General features: G+C 37.6%; 1 protein-coding gene across 2 annotated transcripts in view; it reads right to left on the reverse strand.

The window, feature by feature from the left end:
• Positions 1–8,081: 8,081 nt before the first annotated feature.
• The window catches only part of FILIP1 (filamin A interacting protein 1), a 244,741-nt gene continuing 240,949 nt past the window's right edge, over positions 8,082–11,873 (reverse strand). Inside the window, exon 6 of one of the 2 annotated variants that reach the window (XM_049895773.1) lies at positions 8,082–11,838. In XM_049895773.1, coding sequence (XP_049751730.1) covers positions 11,809–11,838 — 30 coding nt within the window. In that variant the 3' untranslated portion in view covers positions 8,082–11,808. The remainder of the gene's footprint in view (positions 11,839–11,873) is intronic. The other variant, XM_049895764.1, reaches the window with a different exon arrangement.

An 11,873-nucleotide genomic window follows, 5' to 3' on the forward strand; every position in this document is an offset into this window, starting at 1 on the left:
GCCGCCGCCGCCGCTGCCCCCGCCGCTGCCGCCGCCACCACTGCCACCACCTCCGCTGTCGAGGCGGAAGAGGCGGGACACCCTTCCGCAGGCTGTTGCTGACCGGAAGCGGGAGTCGGTTGGGGACGCCAGGGTAAGAGAGAGGAAGGAGGGAGAAGACTGAGGGACAAGGGGAGGGGATAGGGGAAGAGGATAGAAGGGGGAGGGAAAACGCGGACGCACCTTGATCATCTGCCCTGTGACGACAAAGTGAGGGCCTCAGCCCACAGAGCGCGAAGCTACGTTAGCGCATGCGCGGCCCTGAGGGCGAAGACGCTTGGGCGCTTGCGCCATAGAAGTGTTTTCGCTTCACTTCCGGACGCCTTTGTTCGTACACACCTGGCAGCGGCTCTGGTTATCATGGTGACGGACAGCCGTTCTAGTTCGCCAGCCGTGTGCTCGGTCTGAGCCACCTCCGTCGGCCCTGAAACTGCCAACAAAGAGGTCTTTCTGGTGGGTTCAGCACCAGCCAGGTTTTTGCTTTTACCTCGATGCCCTCTCTGAAGGAAGTTAGATCATTTAAAAAGATCACAGCAAGGGAGCTTGAGCCTGGTGGGATTAGCAGTATTTTTTTAGGTTTTAAAACTGTCACCTCTAAGTAAACCGCCACTCACGGTGCGAATGTGAAGACCGAGTTCCGTGAGGTGTTGTCCTTTTGTCCTAAAGTCAAGAATAAATAAATGTGACTTGGTTAACCTTATTATCTTGCCTCTAATTGAGCTATCTTCACCTATTTTTCTACCATTAATGGTCCTCTTAGAGGGTTTCCTGGTGGCGTAGTGGTTAAGTACTACGGCTGCTAACCAAGAGGTTGGCAGTTCGAATCCGCCAGGCGCTCCTTCGAAACTATTGGGAAGTTCTACTCTGTCCCATAGGATCGCTATGAGTCGGACTCGAACTCAGGCAGTGGGTTTGGTTTTTTTGGTCAAGGGTTTCCTTTTTTTCCTTACTCTGTCCGCATTTCTCTTTTGCACATTGATTTAAGGAGTCTTTTTTAATAAGCTGTAACTCTTTTTAGACTCCTAATAAGCAAAAAATCTCAAGAAAGTATGTTGTTAGGTGCTGTCTCATGCTCACAGCGACCCTATGCACAACAGAACGTATAACATTGCAATAAATTGTAGCATTGAAATAAAAAGAAATACTGTGCAGACACCTTAAAACTGCCAAGTACTTAATGACCCAAGGAAATTCTCAGGATATAAAAAGTGAATAAATCAGGATACCACAGTAGTATAGACATATAGAGCCCAACTAAAAAGTAGATAGTGGTAACTTCTGTTGACAGGATGGGCAATGTTTCTCTGTTTCTCTGCATCTTTGCACTTCTCTGTATTTTCCAAAATTTCGGTAATAAACATATATTATTTGTAATTTTTTAATGTATATACAATCTACATTACACTGACTTCTTCGAAATCAGACCAGAGATGAAATTGCGTTATCTGAAAACAAATGCTCAAACTTTCTTTTTCTTAAATAAGGTACAGGTAAGACTTTCGAAAGGAAATTAAAGGAAAGGGAAACTAAAGGGTGTTTGATCTTCATAGTTTGCATTTAAATTTTTTTCTGAATGACCACATGTCATAAGATGTGAGCCAATCAAATATCTATTTGGCAGGTTTTGGAGGCATGTAAGGCTTTTTTTTTTTTTTTTAAAGGCTTAGTGCTCTCTACTGACTTGCTTGATCTTGATCTCACATGACTTAACAGCGACTCCATGTATAACCAGAAGAGAGATTGTTCTCTCCTGCACCGTCCTCACAATTGTTGCTCTGCTTGACCCCATTATTGCAGCCACTGTGTCAGACCATCTTGTTGAGGGTCTTTCTCTTTTTCACTAACCCTCTCTGCCAAGTATGTCTTTCTCTAGGGATTAGTCCCTTCTGATAACATGTCCAAAGTAAGTGAGATGAAGTTTTGCCATCTCGCTTCTAAGGAGCATTCTGGCTGTACGTCTTCCAAGACAGATTTATTTGTTCTCCTGGCAGTCCATGGTATCTCCATTATTCTTTGCCAACATCGTAATTCAGATACATCAATTCTTCTTTGGTCTTTCTTATTCATTGTCCAGCTTTCGCATGCATACAAGGCATAGAGTTTCCAAGGAGCACCTGGTGGATTCAAACTGCTGACCTTTTGGTTAGGAGCCATAGCGCTTAACCACTACACCACCAGGGTTTCCATCTGTAGCATACTTAGGTCTATATTTCATTTGATCCTTCAACCTCAGGCTCAAATGAAAAACAACCCAGCACAGTTGATGGGGAGGGCATGGAGTCCTTTTATTTCGCTGAGGTCTGTTGATTAGTAAAAATACATATAATAATATTGGGCATAATGTGAAATTATATAGCATAAGGCAAGTTTTTCTCCCCATATCTGCCTGTATCATCATACTCAATAAATGTGATAGTTCTTAAGCAATTTGCTATTCCAGCATTCCATATAAATGGTCTTTTCATCAATCTTTTTGTATTTGTCTTGAGTGATAATGGTGTATTGATCTGCTTTCCTTTTTCTTTAGTTTTGTATGTTCATAAGAAAGATTAGGTAACTCCTTGTCTTTTTCTTTCTTATTAGAAACTCCATTTTGACTGAAACATGGCCTTGTAGAACTGAAAGCTTCCTTAGACTTTTGTCTGAAATTTTCATTTTCAGGTGAGGGCCAAAGGGATGAAATTACTTTCCCAGATCTCTTGATATCCCTCCAGTTCCTTTCCCAGTACTCTACCCTGCCACCACAATATGCTTTTTTACCCAGCTAACGTGTTCTTTCACTTCTACATCATTATCTCAGGGGACTCAGATTTTTGTGATTCCCTTGGTCACACATTATTTTATGATAGTCCTTACTAGGTAGTTTTTCATTTACAGTTGAAGTAGGGGTTTAAAAAAGTGTTGTCTGGGGCAAGAAAAGAGAATGGTCGTTCTCACAATGTATTACCAGTATATGCATTTTCAAACTGTGGTTGCTAGGAGTGACTGATGTGTGTGTATGTGCATGTGTATGTGTGTTAATGATACATTTAGATTCTATTTCTGTTATTTAAATGATTGTTGGTTTGCTGATTCCTGGTAAATGTGGAATTTATATCTAAATAGCATTTATTAATTCTCACTACCAGGTCACCACAGTAAGTGTGCAAAGAATGCATGAGCCCCAATATAAAAGTAAATCCAAAATGACAGAACAGATGCAAACCCAACAATCTGAAAAGGTATATGTATTTAGCTTTTGGAGATTTTCATTTCTTAGTTCAATTGCTGTGTTTAAGCCACAGAATGAAGTAAACAGGAACCTTAAGAAAAAACTATAGGATATCTTAAGCCGTGAAAAGTAACTACTGAATGACTTGGAGAACTAAAAAAAGGAAACTAAAACTGGCTTTTTTTACTATTTTACGCTCCAGTGATGGTTGGTTGTGTGATATTGGTGATACTTTAGTCCTTATAGTTTCTAATCATATTCAAACCACTTCTTACCTGTAGCATGATGATGCTTAAGGAAGTTGAAGACCGCTGAGAAGAGTGCCATAGTTTTAAGAGAAACTTCTTTGTGATTGGAAATAGTTTTCAATCATTACAAAAAAAAAACCAAACCCGTTGCTGTCAAGTTGATTCCGACTCATAGTGACGCTACAGGACAGAGTACAACTGCCCCACAGGGTTTCCAAGGAGCACCTGGTGGATTTGAACTGCTGACCTTTTGTTTAACAGCCAGACTCTTAACCACTATGCCACCAGGGTTTCCTTTCAGTCATTAGATAGTATTTTTACTTGTGTATTTTTGCAGCAAAAAAAATTTTTTTCTCTAGTCAATTAATCAGATTACCTTGGAGAACTTTGGTGGGACTAAATGCTATTTGTTTTTAATTATCTCAGGATTCTTAGGAGAGTGATAACAGAATTTCATAATAAAATTAATTTTTTGCATTTATTGCATCAGAGATTGATTCAAACGGATTTTAAAAAATTGCTTCTATTAAAATTGACCTTTTCCTGATTTTTATGTAGTATATTTATTGAACTCTTCTGGCTAGGCGTTTAAGAAAATCCTTTTGTTCTCACACTGAGAGATTGTTTGATCAGTCTACAGTTATTAGTGATGTGATGAGAGATTTTGCAAGTCTTTGAATAACCATAGTCAGTTTCAGAAATACAAATCAAACTGGATATTTTAATGGTTAGTCTCACTAGAGGTAAGAGCAATGACACCAAAATTCCATAGAAGACTACCTAAGAGTTTTGTTTTGAGAGGAAAAAAGAGTTCCATTTCTCATAATTCTACACTTTTGTTAAATGAAAGAATATAATTCTAATGAGACCTCAGACTACCAGATTTTCATTCCATAGAATGTTTCAGTTGATTACATCCCTGTGGCATGTATTTTTCCAATTAAAACACCAAACCAAACCTGTTGCCATCAAGTAGGTTCCCACTCATAGCAACCCTATAGGACAGAGTAGAACCGCCCCATAGGGTTTCCAAGGAGCACCTAGTGTATTCATACTGCCAACCTTTTGGTTAGCAGCTGAAGCACTTAACCACTACACCGCCAGGGTTTCCAGTAGGTACCATCAATTATAGATAATGTCTTCCCTTCAAATATGATGTAGCCATCTTTAGGTTGACAGACAACTGACATCTGTTACAGATACTATAGTGAAATTAATTATTTTTAAAATGCATGAGGGTGAAGGAGAATACTTGCTTATTCTATGACAATCATCAAGAGATACTGGAAGGTAGGTCTAAGAAATGTAAATCCTCTACAGAATGTATGTTTGGACTATTTTTATACTTACTTTAAACTTACATTTTTCTATTTTTCCAAGTGTTAAATTATTGGGAGTCCCAGGGGAGGGATTTTATTTGTTTTTTGAAACAGTTGGGTCACTACTACCTATGATTTTATCTATTTTCTTAAAATAACTCCAGCGTATTTTTGAAGGATGGCCCTCACAAAATAGACTTAATTGTGAAGTCAACTTTTGTTGATTCTCAGAAGTGAAACATGCTTTTTAGTTACTGGAACTAACCAGTCGTGACAACAAAGACCAAGACCTCTCATGACCTCCCTCTGACCAGCACACTTTGAGGTACATGGTCGGGGTTCAACAAACTTCCACAACATCGTTTTTATTGTCAGTGAATCTTCTGGAAAGAATAATCTGGGCTAACTACACTTCCTCAACCCAATCACTTAGCAACCCTCTGTTCCCTGACTTCAGACCCCACTTCCACTGAAACTGCCTTGCTAATTCCCACTCATCCTTCAAGATTCAGGTCAGCAGCCAAACTGAAGAAACTTTCTCTGTCCCCTCAGGCTGAGCTGAGAGCTGCTCTCTGAGCTCAAGGCAACTTATATATGCTTCTATCCTTGCACTTACCATATAGTATTGAAAAATACCTGTTTACGTCTGTCTTTCCTATTAGATATAAGCTCCTCAAGGTCAGAACAGTTTTTATTCACTTCTATTTCTCCAACACCTGCAAAGTGCCTAGAACATAAAAGATACTCAATTTTGTTGACCTGACCTACTCTCAGTGAACTCACATTTTAGTGGGAGAGACAACTTGCCAACAAACAATTGAAATATAATGAGGTCAGTGCCATATAAGATGTGTGAACAAGGTAGGTGCTCAGAGGAGGTACCACACCTCATCCTCTTTATGATGTCAAGCTCTATAAACTGTGAGGAAATGGGTCCTAGGGTCTGAATGATATTGTATTTCTCTACCCAGCAGAGAACAGGATCAAAAATAAAGAATGAGCCTTATGCTGCAAGTTATATTAATGCCATGCAAGACTGTGTATCCTACATGATCCAAAGAATGTGATCATGTTCTTTCTCTCAAGCAAGATCTCAGCAATTTGCAGTTGCCCTGGGAACAGGTTTCTGGTACCCTCCATTTCTGGGTTTTAGTTTGTTAACTTATAAAGGTCGATGTCATATGACCTAGTTGCACCAATGCTCCTTGTGGGAACCAATACTTGGCTTCATGATGAAGGGAAAATGAATAACATAGCATAGACCATCCGGTACCCTGATAATAGGAGGGCCCCTTGTCTTTGGAGAGAGCATGCCTTCCCTTAGAATAAGTGATTGTTGAGAGCCTTATTTAATACAGAGGATTCTGAAAGGGAAGCAGCAGCAGCCAGAATAATTTGGTAAGGAAGATCTAGCAGAGAGTACCCTGGAAGGAGCAACTCTCTGGGGTTAGGAGTCAAAGAGTGCCTATAAATAGCCCACCACTTTGACTAAGCATATGCTTTTTCTCAAGGAGGAGAAAGAAATGTGTACTGAGAGCTGGAAAGGCTGAAAAAGAGAATGTGGTTGTGATCACGAAAAACATCTGTAAAGATTGGGGAAAAGGAGAAATGGCAGCTGAAGGAAGAGTGGAAAAGGCCTCTCCCTAGTAGGAATTATATTTCATTTTACAAACATTTATCCTGTGTCTTATATTCACTGTGAAGCATATACAAGTCATATCTTTAAGAAGCTTATGGTCGAACTGGGAGACACCGTTATGCACAAATGCCAGAAGCAGAATGGGGCAAGTGTAGGGAATAGGAAAGTGCTCCTGAAGAGGAAAAAAAAAATTCTCCTTAAAGATTTTTTATGTATGAAATACTGGTGATAATGCAAGGGAGATTAAGGAACAACTGGTTAACCTGAAGAGAGAGAGAGGAAGAGAGCAGAAACGAGGACTGATTCTCTGGGAACTGCAGGCCAGGGACCTGGGTTCCAACACAATAGCTGCAGATCAGGTTGCTATGTCTGGGACAACTCAGTCAGTGAGTATTGCCCAAGGTAATCCATTTGAAGGGAGGCCTCAGTGTTGATAGCTTTCATAGGTTCCTTGGGATATCATTAAAGACAAATTTCAATAGTGGATTTTAATGACACTCAAAAAAAAAAAAAATGTATGGTGCAATGTGCCCTACTGCCAAAAAGCACAGGGCCCAGGAAAGTTGCTTCTGTTTCCCTAACCAAGGGAGGAGGAGCGTGTTGCTCATTAAGGGTGACTCTATCCCTGAGCTCAAGGGGATGAAGGTACAAAGAATCCATTTTCTCCTCTCTCTTCTTCCTGAGAGAGTAGACCTCAGCTAGTTGGTGGAGCACAAGTGGATGGGAAATGAAAAGAAAACAAAACTGGAGACATTTCCTTCCTTTGCAATTTTTATGACCGTGGTCTCGGTCCCCTGGGGATTGGACCAATAGCTTTCAAACTAAGCAGCTCAGGTGATTCATTTAATCTAACAGTGGTCAAGAGAAAAACCCATTTAAGCAGATACAGTACACTGCCTGTCGTAAGAGACCCCATGGAGTGTCTGAGATCCCCAGTTGCTCACTGACCTGCAACTCTCCTGCAGAAAACATCTTGGTTTTGACAGCCTTCTTGTCTAATTTTTTGATAGATCTATCTTTAAATAATAAATAGGAAAAACCCACTTCTTTGTTCCAAATAAGGCAAAACCAAGTTAGGGCTGGAAGTAGCTACGAGCCTACCAGTTCTGCCACAGAATTGATAAATAGAAGGCATCAGAGCACAATCCCACCCATACCCCCACCCAACTTTGCTGGAACCATTACCCAATTGGCTCTGCAAAGGCTGGGCTGTGTACTGCTGAAAAAACGTAGTAATGTTTGCTCTGCTAAGAAGTCTACCTGTAGATTGACAGCAGAAGCAGTGTGGGTGATATCTGAATGTCCATTGACAATGTGTTTGGTGAAGGAAAAGGGGTGAGTGAAACCCTTTAACCAGTTTTCATTTGTGGTGTCTTGTCATTGTCATCCTACTAAATAAACTATGATGTAACTCAGAAGAAAAGGCATCCCTCATTTTGGCAGACTCTAAAGCTGCCTGATTCTTGGCTTTTTGAGGGAGACCTAATTTCACCGGCCTCCAAAGCTGCTGTACTGCTTCTGCTTATGCACCATGAAAGTGACTATATTCATAGAAAATGTTAATTTTAAAGCAAACAATTTTAAATGAGAGGTTGACTACTCATTTTAAATGATTTTAATTTTATGAAGATTGTGTTTCAACTCAAAAAAGAATATTTCACAATGCTTTTATATTACAATTGTCCTTTTTCCTCACTCTGGTGAGATTTTAATAAACATGGTTGACTTGGGAAGAAACAGAATGTCTTGTTTGTTAAGTAATTTCGATAATCTGTAAAGAACTGGAAGCAGGGTATTACATATAAAAGACAAGTACATATTAGTAAATTCACTTGGCTTCAGTGAAAAATAATAAACTTTTCGTGTAATTAATAAAACTCAAACAAGACAAAATTAAGAGTGCTGTGAAGATAGAATGTCTTTCAAAACTACTGAATGCACTCTTTTGTTTTTTAAAGTCCACTAAGCCTACAAAAATCCTAAGAATATATGATCATACTGTAAGCCTCTTATATTGATAAAGCTAATGCTTGGTATTTTTAAAACAAAATCTGGATTAAATAAATGCTCATTTGTACTATTAAAAGAGCAAAAATCTGCCAATGGTAGGGTAAAACTCCCAAAATAATATATCCAAAAATAACACCAGAAATGTCACGGCACCTATAACATTTTTGTTCAAATTTATGAATCTACAGCATTTTCCCTAAGTAACACTGTTATCATCACATCTTGTAATTATAGAGTAGATGCTGAAAATTTAAGAAAATAGATATTGATAGTCACTAAGACAAAGTTATTTCTACCAAACTCTCCCAATTTTTATAAATTTATTACAATTTTTGTTTTCGTCTTTACCTTCTACTTACTATTTTTAGCAGAGACGTGGCTCTGGGGGCCCAGAGGGGGACATATGCCTCAGGTGCCATTTGTGCTTTTTTTAAATTTCCATTTTACACTGTTGTTATTTTTAGATTTGCTGCACATCAAATTCATGAGCATGTCGTAGTTTGGCCATGTTTTTATGCATTTTCATGAGAATCCAAGCACAGCATAAGGAGAAAGGACACAAAGGTACTTCATGGCCTGATACACACCACTTACACTTGCTCTGCCGCTGACTCTGAGAAGCTGTGAGTTATTTCCATAGTGTTGGTATCTCTGTTAACGCTCAAACTAGATATTCCACACCATAAACCAGTTGTTTTGTTTTTATGGTTGTCCTAGGATATAATGAATTCTTCATGTTTTTGGATATTCCAGGCATCTACTTCCAGAATATTTACTCTATCCACTATCTTCATTGGAATCCAATATTTATGAAATATGTTTTTTTAAGTCTACAGAAGATACCTTCAAAAAGCACTCTCAAAAAGAAAAGGCAAAAGTATGGATTAGTTCATCTGTGGCACCTTGAGCTGGAAGCACCGATTATGATATTTTTTAAAAATATTAAGTTTCAGGAAATATTTCCAATTATTTCATTCAAAAAATGATTCCCATTTAGATTGATGATTGGATATATATTTACAATAAAAGATGTAGAAATTATGTGAGCCTAGAATGGTACCAAGATTGCATGTAGGGCAATTTCTTCAATTAAATACGGATGTTGGGATATAACTACTTATGAGCTTGTTTGCTTATTCATTAGATACGGATCTAACTGTTCAGTTCTTCTGTTTTCTGTTAATTTTGCATATTCTATTGTTTTATTTTAAAATTAATCTGATTACTTTTAGTCATCTATGACTCAGCTCGATCCCATTTGGGTTAAGACACAGGACTTAATCATGGTGCTTAGACAAAAAAAGGCTGAGCGTTTGATGACTCTGATTGCATCATCATTCTTCATTGCAAATACCAAATTTCATTAAAGCTCAGTAGAAACACAACTTCAGATCCAAATATACATAAATTACTTGTAATGTTAAATTCAAAGTCAAGAAGTATTTAAAATCTTGTACTTTTCACTATTAGTGAAATAATATTCCCACGAGTTAAGAAAAAAGTTATTTGCTGCAAATGTTATCTGTGATATTTCAGAATATTTTTCCATCAGAGGTATAAACATTGGCAAATAAGCAACTTAACTGTAAGTCAAAATATATACCAATACTAAATAAAACCCTTTTTCAATTGAAAATGCCATTACAGCTCAGCATTTTTGGAAAACAAAACCCAGTAACGACAATTTAAAAAACTTTCACACATACACACCCTAGTTAATTCTTAATCAGTAACCAAAAGCTCTGTGGGTCAGGTGATGCTGTCACAATCATTCAAGCTAGGACAAGCCTATTCTAGCATTTCTCTTACTTAGGAAAATCCAAGATAATTTTAACATTAAACATAGTCATTTAATTTATAATACATACTGAATATGATTTATCAATTTCACAAAAGTATACTTGAAAACTTTTCCGGGTTACACAAGGAAGAAATCCAACATTAATTTTTCTGTTCCAGAGAGTCAGCGTGGATTCCCCTCTCTGAGCGCGGATATAGCCTGTACACCGGAGAAATAGGCCAACGGTCTTTCTTGTGTGGCTGTTAGTTATCCTTGTGACACTCAAAAAGCATTCTTTATTTAATCTCAGTAAAGTTATATGATTTCTGCAATCAGAAACTGAAGTGTCAACTCTTAATTTGTCTTGGTGTTATCTTTAAAGACTTTATTGAAAACATGTCCACATTAACAAAGACTAAAAAAAAAAAAAATTACTAGGGTTTCATGTAGGCTTCAGATGCACATTTTCACATACGCCTAAATTCAAAGCAGCTTTTATGTTGATAATTGAGTAATGAATCTTCTTGTTGTTTTAATCTTTAAAGAATATATTCTCCAACATGCTGGTATATGTGATTTTGAAGATTTGTCAAAATCATCAACTATCAAGAAGAAAAAAAATTTTCTATCTTAGAATGCCATTGGTGATTTTTTTTTTAATGCTGACATTATCTAAGTCAGTTTTTATATTCATGTGGGTAAGTTGTGAGAAAATCTTGATATCACTAGCCTTATTACCCATGTACTTAGAAGTAAATAATGCAAACAGAAATATAACCGAGCTGTCAGTCTGAAACTGTTCCTGCAACTGTTATGGGTTAAACTCACACATCTCCTTTTATAAATTTGTTCTATGTGAAAATCAATTTATCCAGGATTTTGGCAACAGAAAACCGGAAACAGTAGCTTCACAATTTGGTTTTACGGATTTAAAATTAAGCTCCTAAGTGGAGCATTATTTGTGTAGTATAGAACCATCATCAGAACCATAGTATTATACAAGCAACGATAAAATCTTTTCCAGAATTTCCTGCTTCTAAATTTTACCTTTTGAATTTACCCCAGGAAATAAAGAATGTTGTACTTTATTTCCTTCAGAAATAACACATTAAAAAATGAAAATAATAACATGTTACCATCTGAGTGCAAAAAAATCAACACTTTGAGGAAATGACAGTGTACTCTACAGATATATGTGCCATAGACTATGAAAAAGGAAACATTTTAGGGGGAAAAATCATGTTACAAAGTGTGTTATCCAAATAAATAACATAGCGTGTGCCCATGGACCTGAAAGCTTTGCAAAAGGAAGAGAAAATTCTTTTGGCACAAAGATTGAATTGCTCTTGCTACCTATTTTCATATCAACAAGGCCATTTTAAGCTTTTACATTATATCTTTGGAAAAAAAAAATTCACTGGAAGTAGTAAATTATTTCCAGTAATCAGTAGCATGGAGGACCTTAGTGGTGATGGAAGGCTGTAGAAATACTATCCATTCACAGGGATCAAGAGGAAGTACACACACCCAGTATGTGCTTGGTTTCCGATTTCATCTGGAGTTCATACGTAACTGGTGAATAATGATGCTTTCTATAAAGAAAAGAAAGATATGACATTTTCATTTA

Source organism: Elephas maximus, chromosome 1 (assembly GCF_024166365.1).
Source record: "Elephas maximus indicus isolate mEleMax1 chromosome 1, mEleMax1 primary haplotype, whole genome shotgun sequence".
NCBI lineage: Eukaryota > Metazoa > Chordata > Mammalia > Proboscidea > Elephantidae > Elephas > Elephas maximus.